Source organism: Salmo trutta, chromosome 26 (genome assembly GCF_901001165.1).
Source record: "Salmo trutta chromosome 26, fSalTru1.1, whole genome shotgun sequence".
NCBI classification, from domain to species: Eukaryota; Metazoa; Chordata; class Actinopteri; order Salmoniformes; family Salmonidae; genus Salmo; species Salmo trutta.
Window position 1 is genome coordinate 2,666,273 of NC_042982.1, and position 12,885 is coordinate 2,679,157.

The following is a 12,885-nucleotide window of genomic DNA, read 5'->3' on the forward strand; positions in this document are numbered from 1 at the left end:
TTGTTTTGTTTTGTGAAACCTACCAGTGGTTTCCCCTTGCACCTGTCTGTTCTTGTTTTCCCGGTTTTGACCATTCTGCCTACGATCCTGCCTGCCGTTCTGTACCTTGCCACACCACACTGGATTATTGACCCTTGCCTGCTCTGACACTGAGACTGCCTGCAGTTCTGGGTCTTTTGCACTCTATCTGGATTACTGACCTCTGCCGTCCCTTGTACTAGTAATAAACTTTTGTTACTTCGACACTTTCTGCATCTGGGTCTTACCTGAAACGTGATAGTATAGCAATGCTAAGTTAAAATGTGTGCTCTGTCGTTTGTTGAGTTGTCCCAGCAAGTCAACAAAGATTTAGGTAAACACAAGGATCTCTAAAAAGGAATATGTGTGATTAATCTCTTCTGCCCAATGGTGTAAATTACTTAATAAAAAATCATTTAAAGTGCTACTTAAGTAGTTTTTGGGGGTATCTGTACTTTATTATTGATATTTTTGACAATATTTACTTTTACTCCACTACACTCCTAAATAAAATATGTACTTTTTACTCCCATACAGTTCCCCTGACACCTACTCTTTAGATGTAGAATGCTCAGGCAGTACAGAAAAATGGTCCCATTCACACACCTATCAATATAACAAGTTGTAATACTTACTTCTTCTGATCTGGTGGACTCACTAAATGCAAATACTGCATTTGTAAATTATTTGTTTTTAAACTGTGCTGTCTGCTTTGCTTAATATATGGGAATTTGATGTACAGAATTTACTTTTACTCAAGTATGACAATTGAGTACTTTTTCCACCCCTGTACTTAAGTAAATGCAAAACCAGATATTTTTTTACTTTTACTCAAGTAGTATTTTACTGGGTGACTTTTACATGAATCATTTTCTATTAAGGTATCTTTTTCTTTTACTCAAGTAAGACAATTTAGTACTTTTTACACCACTGCTTCAGTCCCTGACCATCATGATTTAAACTTATACACTCTAACCTTGTTATTTATTGAAATATGTTGCCTAATTATTTTGTAGACATTAGTTCAGTGGCTGGTTGACAAATTGCATAGAAATGATGCAATTGATGATTAGAAAAAAATCCAGCCTTTTAGCAATTGAACCATCGCTGATGCTCTTGACAACCCTCAGCAGCCACTAATCAATACATATTTCAGAATCATATTGCATTCCATTGGAATTATTAGAAATCAGTCAACGCTTTTAGAACATTTTAAGTGTTTTTAATGTAATATATTTGAAACGGCTACAGAACTCAGCAATTCAAGCAGCTTTTTTGGCCTATTTTTATCACTATTCTGGTAATATTCAGCTAAATATGTATATGTATGACATACTTGGGCCATCATTTTGGGTTGTCCTCATTGTAATTGGTCGTTACACCAATTATTTATTCGGTTTTGACCATGCAAAATCAATGCAGGTCCTTCCCATTCCAATTGTTTCATACCTTAATATGTTGCATTATGAAGTTAATAACATATCAAATTGCCTTAGAGAAGATTGTTCCCTGATAATACAAAACCACATTTAATACCCTGATCCTGTTTGCCGTACTAACCGTATAGGGGTCATAACATATAATGCATGCAGTGAGACACATTTAGCTACTTCGAATATATTGCAAACATACCAAAATATAATCCAAAGTGGACAAATATGTGAAATGTGACCCTCTTGCCCATGGACTAATAAGTAGGGAAAGGCAAAACTGACCTAAGATCAGCGTCTAGGGCCAACTTCACCCTAAACCCAGTGAGGACAAAGGAAAGGACTCCAGGAATGGAAGAAATGTACCTAGCGGGCAAACTTTCATTTAAGCTTTCATAAGTTAAAACTGGTTAAGAAGACGTCACCAGATTACAATCATCTGGTCTCTGTAAAGACCATATAAACATATATTTTTCATGACAAGATCCATACATTATTATTAGGTCAGATTAAAGATTACAACCAGATAAAGATGTTAAGAAAACGTCCTTACACAAGCTGTGTACAACCTGACCATTGCAACCAGTTTTCCCAATAGTTTTTTTTTATCTATCCTTACGTCATCCCATTCCATCAGTATACTCACCAATGCGAGTGATGCCATCGCTGAACACATTTTTGTCCCCAGAGCTGACCTGAGAAATCTGTGAACATGAATAGTTGATTTATTATCAATGTATCCACTTAAGATTGTTCCTAACCAACATCCACTCTCCCCTTAGTTATAGTGTTGTTGCAATTCGACTAATGCTCTCTGACTTCCTGTCTTTGTAATCCGAGTCACTGATTAATGTCCCAACACCATAACAGGAGACTAGCATGGGCGGGTGTTGACATAACATAATTATTTCTACGCACGCACGCACGCACGCACACACTCCATAACTATGAGTGTTTAAATATGATCAAACAATATATTTTCATGATTACCCCAGTATCCATGCTCCCGTAGCTGTGGTCTGCAGTGTTAGTCATGGAGATGAGAGTGGTGATGTCCTCTCGCTCCTCTCCCCTCCTCATCATGGTCCCTCAGTAGGCTGTCTGGCTGCAGGCCTGCTCCACATAAAGTACCCTCATGTTCCATTGGTGTGAACAAGCTCCCAGAGCAAGCAAGATACCAGGGGACTCAGCACAATATGTCCTCTCATCAAAACACACAACATGAAACTCATACAGAAAAACAGCCACGTCCTAATTGTTCCCATCACTGTATGTCCAATTTAAATGACTTTACATCCCAAGTTATTGTATGTCTGTATGTAACACGATTATGTCTGATATGCCATCATTAGCTGCATTAATATACAGTGGCAGATGAATTCGCCTCAGTAGCTAGACAGTGACCATTTGAAGGTATACAGCTCAAACATCTCAGTCATGGGGCTGTGTCCCTAATGACACACTATCCCCTATATAGTGCATTACTGTGCACTATATATGGAATAGGGTGCCATTTGATACAAAATCATGTTTTCATATTAACTCAATTGAGGCCATTAAGAGTAGCAAATTAAGTTGGGGTTCAGAGAACATGGCCTCTTAACAGCAACGTCTCACCACAAATTTAGTCAGTGAGGACCAACTGACATTGAGTAATGAGGAAACCCTGAGGCCTCAAATTTGTCTATTCACAATCTAGTCAAATAAACCGGTCAGGAGGTTTGCTATGTGGCACTGGAGTGTGGCTGCATGTTTCACCTCACACTGTTGGATATGAGCCATGCAGATAGCACTCCATTCGGGCTCTGACTCACAGCAATGGCTCTACTGTATACAGGGCCAGCTGTAGGGCAGAATGGTATCATGCACTTGTAATAGGGCTCAATTCAATCTAACCTGCATTACGGTGTTAATGCAGTTGCTTTTATCCCATGGTTAAATAACATCACAGATTGGTTTTGGGTGCTATGAAAACCTACTACTACTACTGCTACTGCTGCTGCTGGTGTGTTTTCAGACAGTAGTTTGTACATGTAGACACTGCGTAAACATATGTCAGGTTTGACCGAATCCCAGCCTTAGGCCCTGAACAACTCTATCCTGTGACTAATCTATTTACTTTTCTTTCTTTGGAAACACTTAACTAGGTTCAGGAATTTCTGAATAATTGCAATATTTACCTGGAGCTAACTCTACAACTAGCACTGCTGGGTGATTTGAAAAGTCATAGTCAATCGATCAATAATATAATAATACTTAATAATAATCATTTACAATCTGTAGAAACTATGACATTAGATAGGTTCAGAACTTTTGTGAAATGTCACAGCACAATTGAAAAATATATGGCAAATAGAAAAACTGGATGGTGTTAAGAGATAAACTCATTTTTAAAACTTGATAAAACTTCAATTTTTCAGGACCCTGTCTTACAAAGATAATTTGTAGAAATCCAAATAACTTCACAGATCTTCATTGTAAAGGGTTTAAACATTGTTTCCCATGCTTGTTCAATGAACCACAAACAATTAATGAACATGCATCTGTGGAATGGTCATTAAGACACTAACAGCTTACAGACGGTAGGCAATTAAGGTCACAGTTATGAAAACTTAGGACACTAAAGAGGCCTTCTACGGACTCTGAAAAACATCAAAAGAAAGATGCCCAGGGTCCCTGCTCATCTGTGTGAACGTGCCATAGGCATGTTGCAAGGAGACATGAGGACTGCAGATGTGGCCAGGGCAATAAACTGCAATGTCCGTACTGTGAGACCCCTAAGACAGCGCAACAGGGAGACAGGATGGACAGCTGATCGTCCTCGCAGTGGCAGACCACGTGTAACACCTGCACAGGATCGGTACATCCGAACATCACACCTGCGCGACAGGTACAGGATGGCAACAACAATTGCCTGAGTTACACCAGTTACACACTCCCTCCATCAGTGCTCAGACTGTCTCAGACTGTCTCAACGCTGTGCGTTACAGGGAAGACATCCTCCCCCCCTCATGTGGTACCCTTCCTGCAGGCTCATCAGGACATGACCCTCCAGCATGACAATGCCACCAGCCATCCTGCTTGTTCTGTGCGTGATTTCAGACAGGAAGACAGGATTGTCAGTGTTCTGCCATGGCCAGCGAAGAGCCCGGATCTCAATGCCATTGAGCACGTCTGGGACCTGTTGGATCGGAGGGTGAGGGCTAGGGCCATTCCCCCCAGAAATGTCCGGGAACTCGCAGGTGCCTTCGTGGAAGAGTGGGGTAACATCTCACAGCAAGAACTGGCAAATCTGGTGCAGTCCATGAGGAGGAGATGCACTGTAGTACTTAATGCAGCTGGTGGCCACACCAGATACCGACTGTTACTTTGATTTTGACCCCCATTTTTTCATTTCTTTTTTCTCTTTTTTTTAAATGGGTGGATCAGCCTAATATTGCGAAAAGATTTTAGCTTCCATCAATGTAATTGTCTGCATCATTTCCAATCCCCCATATATTTATTTTGTAAAGATATCCATATACATACACATATGCATACATATGCATACACATACCTATATAGACATACATACTTTTTAAAATTATTATTCATGGCAAAACCCTACCACCATTCCCCGAATTGGAGTAAACTAATAAACAATAACACTTAGGCTTCTACCTTCAGTATATACATCTTATACACATTTTGCAGACACAATCTATTTTACAATGTTATATTTTGTTTGTTTTTAGTCCTTCCTCTGTTTCTGATGTCCATCCAGTTAGATTTCTATTTGTAACATTTCGGAACCTATATACATTTTACAGACCCCATATGTTTTACATTGGTTATCTTGTTATTAGTCCCACCCTTCAGCTCCATTCAACCCCTCCCATCTATCTCTCAACACCATCCATTTTGAATTTCTATTTGCCATATATTTTTCAACTGTGCTGTGATGCTTGACAAAAAGTACTGAACCTTTCGTTTCGCATAGCTTCTACAGATTGTAAATTAAAAATAAACATTTTTGCTAAAATAATTATTATATTATTGATTTATTGACTATGCCTTTTCAAATCACCCAGTATTGCTATCTGCAGCGTTAGTTCTAGGCAAATGTTGCAATTCTTCAGCCATTCCTGGACCTGTGACCAAAAATGAGCTACATATGGACAATACTAAAATAAATGATCTAAATGACTGCCTCCTCACAGCAAAATCTGCAGAGCTGTAAAGATTGTATCCCCCGTATACATAACATTCTGTTGGTTGCAAGAATTTTGTATAGTAATTTAAATGGAAAAATTCAAAATTTTGAACCCTGCGTTGTTTTGCGTATCAATTCATAAATCATGTGCCATGGAATGGGTACATCGAAAATCACTTCCCAACTATTTTGCAATTTATATTGCACAGCTGTCAGTTTTTTTGGTCCTTAAATTAAATTGGTATATGTTTTTACTTATCACACTTTTCTTTAACCATTTATGTTCTTTAATACAGGGATACAAGTTCCTTACTTTTTTCCCCCTCTACTTGCCTCTTCCATTTTTGTTGTAATGCTGCAATTAGTTGGTTGTAATTTTGGGTTGAGCAGATATTTCCATATGTCTGTATTAGCTGCATGTGTGACATAACTCCACCAGTCCTATTAATATCATTCACAGAAATTATACCTTTTTTAAAAAATGTCTTCGAAAAATAAATTTTTATTTATCAATTAGTATATTTGAGTTTAACCACATTATTTGTTGTATTATTTGTTCTGTCTTTTCAGGTGGATTAAACTGAAATTTCAATCAACTTTCTAAGGCTTGTTTAAAAAATAATGATATTTTGGAGATTATTTCCTTTTCAAACAACCGACAGTGAGCAGGTGTAATCTGAATAAAGGGAAAAAGGCCATTCTTGGACATAGGAAGAGACATTCCTACCAATTTACTAGAGAACAAGTTTGGATTTAAGTATAACTTTTGTATGACTGATGCCTTTACTGAGAGGTCCAATGGTTTAATATTTAATAATTTCTGCCCTCAGAATTCATATTCGTTATATAAATAGGCCCTTTTAATTTTGTCTGGCTTGCCATTCCAAATAAAATTGAATCTTTTTGTTCATATAATTTAAAAAGCAGGTCACTAGGTGTAGGCAAAACCATAAGCAAATAGGTAAACTGTGATATAACTAAAGAGTTAATCAGGGTGATTTTTATGATCTTATGTATTTTTGCTAACTTTCTTTAAAAATGTATTGGAGTGAGATAATTTCTTTCTTTTGGGATTTGTATACCGAGTTTGTCCACATCTCCGTCAGACAATTGAATTGGTAAACTACACGGTAATGTAAAATTTGCATTTTTTTGTGATCCAATAAGTAATTTGGTTTTAATCCAGAGAGGATAGCAAAAGTATCTAGCTCCTCTATGAGGCTGTGGAGAGATTCTAGTTGTGGTTTTAAAAGAAAACATGAATCATCAGCGTACAATATGTAAGGCGTCTAGGTGTAGCAGGTAAGGCGGAGTCAGGCGCAGGACACAGAGATGAGTAATTCACGTAACTTTACTCAAAACAACAAATCTTCCAAGAAGGAAAATAATCAGGCTCACAAATACAGACCAACTTACAAAGAACAAACACGCACAAAACCATGGGGGAACCAGAGGGTTAAATAAGGAACATAATTATGGGAATGGAAACCAGGTGTGTACAATGAAGACAAAACAAATGGAAAATGAAAAGTGGATCGGTGGTGGCTAGAAAACCGGTGACGTCGACCGCCGAACGCCACCCGAACAAGGAGAAGGACCAACTTCGGCGGAAGTCGTGACACAATGACACCTTAGTTTTTAAGCCATGGATTTCTAATCCCTTAATATTATTGTTTGATCTAATTTTAACAGCTAACATTTCGATGGCAATAATAAATAGATCTGCTGATAGTGGACAACCCTATCCTCTAGATAGTTTAAAACTTTCTGAGATGTAACCATTATTTATTATTTTACTCCTAGGGTTACTATACATAACTTTAATCCATTTTATAAGAGATTCCCCAAAGTTCAAATATTCCAGGCATTTATATATAAACTCCTGTCGTACTTTATCAAAAGCCTTTTCAAAATCAGCTATGAAAACCAGGCCTAGTGTCCCCGATATTTCATAGTATTCTATTGTTTCCAGAACTTGTCTTATATTATCTCCAATGTATCGTCCATGTAAAAAACCTGTCTGATTAGGATGAATAATATCTGACAATGCTTTTTTAATTCTATGCGCCAAGCATTTTGCTAGGGTTTTTGCATCACAACACTGAAGTGTAAGAGGTCTCCAATTTTTTTACTGGAATGGATCTTCATATATACCACTTGGGTCCTGTTTCAGTAATGATGATATCAGACCTTCTTGTTGCGTGTTAATTTTACATTATTATTAGGAAAAAAATCCATACAATTAGTTTCAGCTAGTGGAGACGGAGGAGACTGAAATTAAAACATATTCTTAAAGTACTTTACTTGTCACGCCCTGACCTTAGAGAGCCTTTTTTATTCTCTATTTTGTTAGGTCAGGGTGTGACTTGGGTGGGCATATCTATGTTTCTATTTCTTTGTTGGCCTAGTATGGTTCCCAATCAGAGGCAACTGTTTATTGTTGTCTCTGATTGGGGATCATACTTAGGCAGCCCTTTTCCCACCTGTGATTGTGGGATCTTGTTTGTGTGTAGTTGCTTTCTGCACTGCACATAGCTTTACATTCGTTTTCGTATTTTGTTGTTATCCCGGTGTCATTTGAAATAAATGAAAATGTACACCTACCTCGCTGCACCTTGGTCTCATTCCAACAACAGACGTAACAGAAGATCCCACCACCAAAGGACCAAGCAGCGTGCCCAGGAGGAGCAGGGATCCTGGGCCCGGGAGAAAAGGGAGTGGAGGACATCCTGGACCTGGGAGGAGGTAATGGCAGGGGACAAGACCCTGCCATGGAAGCAGGCGGAGGTAGCAAGAGAGGAACGGTGACGGAAACCCGAGAGTCAGCCTCAAAAAGAAATTGGGGGGGCACACAGGGTGGTGAGCGGAGCAAAGGTGGGAACAAGAACCAACTCCCTGTATTTACGATGAGGAGTTGGTCACGGTTCAGATACCATGCTTTGCGGAGATACGCAATGTATCTCCAGTGCGCATCCACAGCCCGGTGCGTTCTGTGCCCGCTCCTTGCACTTGCCGTGCAAAAGTGAGCATCCAGCCAGGAAGGGTTGTGCCGGCTCAGCGCTCCTGGTCTCCAGTACGCCTCCTCGGTCCAGGATATCCTGCGCCGGCTCTACGCACTGCGTTGCCAGTGCGCCTTCACAGCCCAGTGCGTCCTGTGCCAGCGCCCCGCATTTGCCGGGCTAAAGTGAGCATGCAGCCAGGACGGGTTGTGCCAGCTCTACGCTCCAGACCTCCAGTACGCCTCCTCGGTCCAGGATATCCTGCACCGGCTCTACGCACTGCGTTGCCAGTGCGCCTTCACAGCCCAGTGCGTCCTGCACGTGCCGGGCTAAAGTGAGCATCCAGCCAGGACGGGTTGTGCCAGCTATACGCTCCAGAACTCCAGTGCGCCTCCATTTTAGATTCCGTCTCTCACAGTTGAAGTGTACCTATGATTAAAATTACAGACCTCTACATGCCTTGTAAGTAGGAAAACCTGCAAAATCGGCAGTGTATCAAATACTTGTTCTCCCCACTGTATATAGAAAAGCTATATTTTTTATTGTATTATTACAATCCATAACCAGGATAGAATTGTGTTTCATTATTTTCCTCGTCTATAAGAACTTTGTAATTTTTAAAATAGCCGTGGAGTAGTCTTTATGTCTCTGAACAATTGGTTATCAATATATAGTTTATCGACAACGAGAGCTACTCGTTTCCCTTTTAATCTATTTTCCTTGAAAATTGGATACAGAACTTTACACCGTTCTGCAATTTCCTTCGGGAACTGGTCATTCATGCCAATTTTGGTCCCAGCAAGTCTTTTACCCAGGCTTTTAACCATTATTTTATCTTTAAATGAAGCAAATTTGGCAACGATTGGGCGTTCATACCTCTGCCCTCTCTGTCCGAAACGGTGTACACGTTCGAGTTGGATTTTGTCGATTGCTTCGCGTGGAATCTGAAGCGCTGTAAGGAGGAACTCTCTAACTACAGATTCAGGAACTTCTCCTTCTTTCTCTTGGATACCTGTAAGTACCAGATTCTATCTCATGGATCTAGTCTGTATGTCAAGTAAGGCTTCTCTCAGAACGATGTTCTCCTTTTTAAGTTCATTCACTTCGATTTCAATCTAATTGACTGACACTTTTAGCTTGTTTGTTTCCTTCTTCAGTGTCGCAGCTTTTTCATCACTCATCTCGAGGCTTGCCTTCAACTCTTTTATATCCTAACTGACTAATTCAAGTATACCCAGTTTGTCATTTATTGATTTTAACAGATCGGTTTCGACCTTTACCATTCCCGGTGGTGAAAAAATTAAATTGTCTGTCTGTAGAAGAGTCACGTTTTCGTTTTGAAATCGGTTCCCCTGTCTTACTCTGTCATGTTTGGGTGTTGCTTGTTTTCGTAATATTTGTCGATAAATTTCTTTAGTCTTAAGATTTGTTTTGTGTTATTATCCAGATTGAAAGTTATCACCCACCAGATTGTGTAGTGCTAATATTTAGTCTAACTTGCCGATATTGAATATTATGTTTTTATCTTGAGGTGCTCAACATAACTACGTTCAGTCCGCCATTACCTGTCTCAGTCCTGCCCCTACCTGTCTCAGTCCCGCCGTTGTCCCCCCTTTGTTCAGGGACACATTATTTCATTTCTGTTAGTCACATGTCTGTGGAACTTGTTCAGTTTATGTCTCAGTTGTTGAATCTTGTTATGTTCATACAAATATTTACACATGTTAAATTTGCTGAAAATAAACGCAGTTGACAGTGAGATGACGCGTCCTTTTTTGCTGAGTTTAGATGGGAGGGGTTGAGTCTAGCTGAAGGGTGGGACTAAAAACAACAATATAATTAATGAAAAATATACTGGGTCCGTAAAATGTATATAGGTTCAGAACTTTTGTGAAAACAGCAGTTAAAAATACATGGCAAAACCCAAACTGAATGGTCTTCAGCGATAGATTGGATAGGTTGAGGGTAGCTGAAGGACGGGATTAAAAAAAAAATATATATTATATATTTTACAATAGTTGTGTCCGTAAAATGTATTTAGTATGTATAAGCTGGAAATAGAAGTCGAAGTGTTGTTGTCCATCAGTCTACTCCAATTAGGGGAGGGGTGGTAGGGTTATGGTAATATAATAAAGAAAAATATATTTGTAAAAATGTATATACAGTACTTCACCAACACTTTTTTGGTTGCTATATGATTCCATAAGTGTTATTTCATAGTTTTGATGTCTTCACTATTATTCTACAATGTAGAAAATAGAACAAATAAAGTAAAATCCCGTGTGGCTCAGTTGGTCGAGCATGGTGTTTGCAACGCCAGGGTTGTGGGTTCTATTCCCACGGGGGACCAGTACGGGGAAAATAATGTATGAAATGTATGCATTTACTACTGTAAGTCACTCTGGATAAGAGTGTCTGCTAAATGACTAAAATGTAAATGAATTAGTAGCTGTGTCCAAACTGACTGTTACAGTAAATTTACAAAAAAAAGATATGGGAGAATGGAAGCTACAATCTGCAATATTAAAGCTGATCTACACCTAAAATAAATAAAAAACTGTTAACTAGCCTGCAGATGGAATATGATGCAATTGTAAGACCTGTCTTAAGCATGTATCATTATAATCATCTCATAATGAACCTGACTAAATACTTTCTCGCTCTCAACATTAATTATTATTAATTTACACTGTTTTCCCTTCTCTTATTTCTCTCATTTCGAGCTCACCTGTGTTCCTCCAGTTTCACCGTTATGGCGCACACCCAGGTTACAACTTTCACTTAATCACCATCACAACGTTACAGGTGGAGTCCCTCCTCAGTCCAGATACTATAGATGGGAAGGAAGGATATCCTCAGAAGTCCTACTCTGTTCTGGGTCTTCCCAGACTAAAAGGCTTGGTCCGTGTGGCGTCTCTCCAACAGCAACTAATGTTCTGTACTCCTTTGCTGTAGTAGTTGTTACTAACTTCCTTAACTGTCGCAACTGCCAGAGGCACTGCAGGATACAGCACTCAGACATAGACATACACATCCGGGCAGGACAGATAAGAGACAAGGGAGGGAGGGAAGAAAAGTTAGCAAGGAAGGGAGTAAGAGAGAGAGAGCAGGAAGGAGAAGAGGCTTTTGTTTGCTGTGAAGGTGGAGCTCCTTTCACCTAATTTCACCCTTACAACCCCTGAGACATACGTGCAGACGCACACACACAAACACACCAGATGCACGCACTCACGCAAGCACGCAATAGTTTATCTTTTCAAAATGATTCATTTTTTATGAGGAAATACATGCCTTTGCATTGGTCAAGTTGATTGATCTTGTCTTCACAGGTAAAATATGAGTTTTACAGGCTTAATATAACTTCTGATGTATATACTTTAAACATGATTTTAACTGTAATTCTACATGAAAGATGAGAACTTCCAGAATTACTGTTGGTGTGTGGCAATGGAAAAATGTATAACTGGAATTAGAATTTCAGTTTACTTCCTGAATTTACTGAAATAAAATGCAATTGACCCCTATACTGATGGCTAGGCATAATTCTTACATTTCACATTCATATACTAACTACATCACTCTACTGCACTCCAGTGCTGTAGGCTCCTCATTTGTATTTTCTCAATCTAGACATAAGGGATGCTACTGATGAAGGAGATGTTGTGAAATATATTGGCTCTGCTGAAAGACCAGCTTCAGGGCAAGTCCATATCCATTCAGTTAATCCAGGACATAAAATATAATGCCTTCCTATTTCTTATAAGCATGTATGAGCTTTTATGAAGTGTTACTGACATATCTTAACATAACCTCCTTCCCATGCTCTAACAGTATAATGAATACGGTGTTTTCAGTCTATATGCTGTGGTGAATGAGTTAGGGTAAGATACTTTTATACTTATGTTAAACAATCACGGAGACATAAGAAAATAACACTTATAGTATAATCAGTGCATTTGGAAAGTATTCAGACCCCTTTCCTTTTCCCACATTATATTATGTTACAACCTTATTCGAAAATTGATTAAATATAAAAAATGTTCCTCAATCTACACACAATACGCCATAATGACAAAGCGAAAACAGGTTTATTTACATAAGTATTCAGACCCTTTGCTATGACACTCGAAATTGAGCTCAGGTGCATCCTGTTTTTTTTATATTGATTTCACCTTTATTTAACCAGGTAGGCCAGTTGATAACAAGTTCTCATTTACAACTGTGACCTGGCCAAGATAAAGCAAAG

General features: G+C 39.0%; 1 protein-coding gene across 1 annotated transcript in view; it reads right to left on the reverse strand.

The window, feature by feature from the left end:
* Positions 1–11,672, reverse strand: part of ano7 (anoctamin 7) — a 79,040-nt gene extending 67,368 nt beyond the window's left edge. The window contains exons 1-3 of the mRNA XM_029714384.1: positions 11,368–11,672; positions 2,439–2,561; positions 2,095–2,152 (exon numbers count right to left, since the gene is read on the reverse strand). Coding sequence (XP_029570244.1) covers positions 2,095–2,152; positions 2,439–2,531 — 151 coding nt within the window. The 5' untranslated portion in view covers positions 2,532–2,561; positions 11,368–11,672. The remainder of the gene's footprint in view (positions 1–2,094; positions 2,153–2,438; positions 2,562–11,367) is intronic.
* Positions 11,673–12,885: the final 1,213 nt, after the last annotated feature.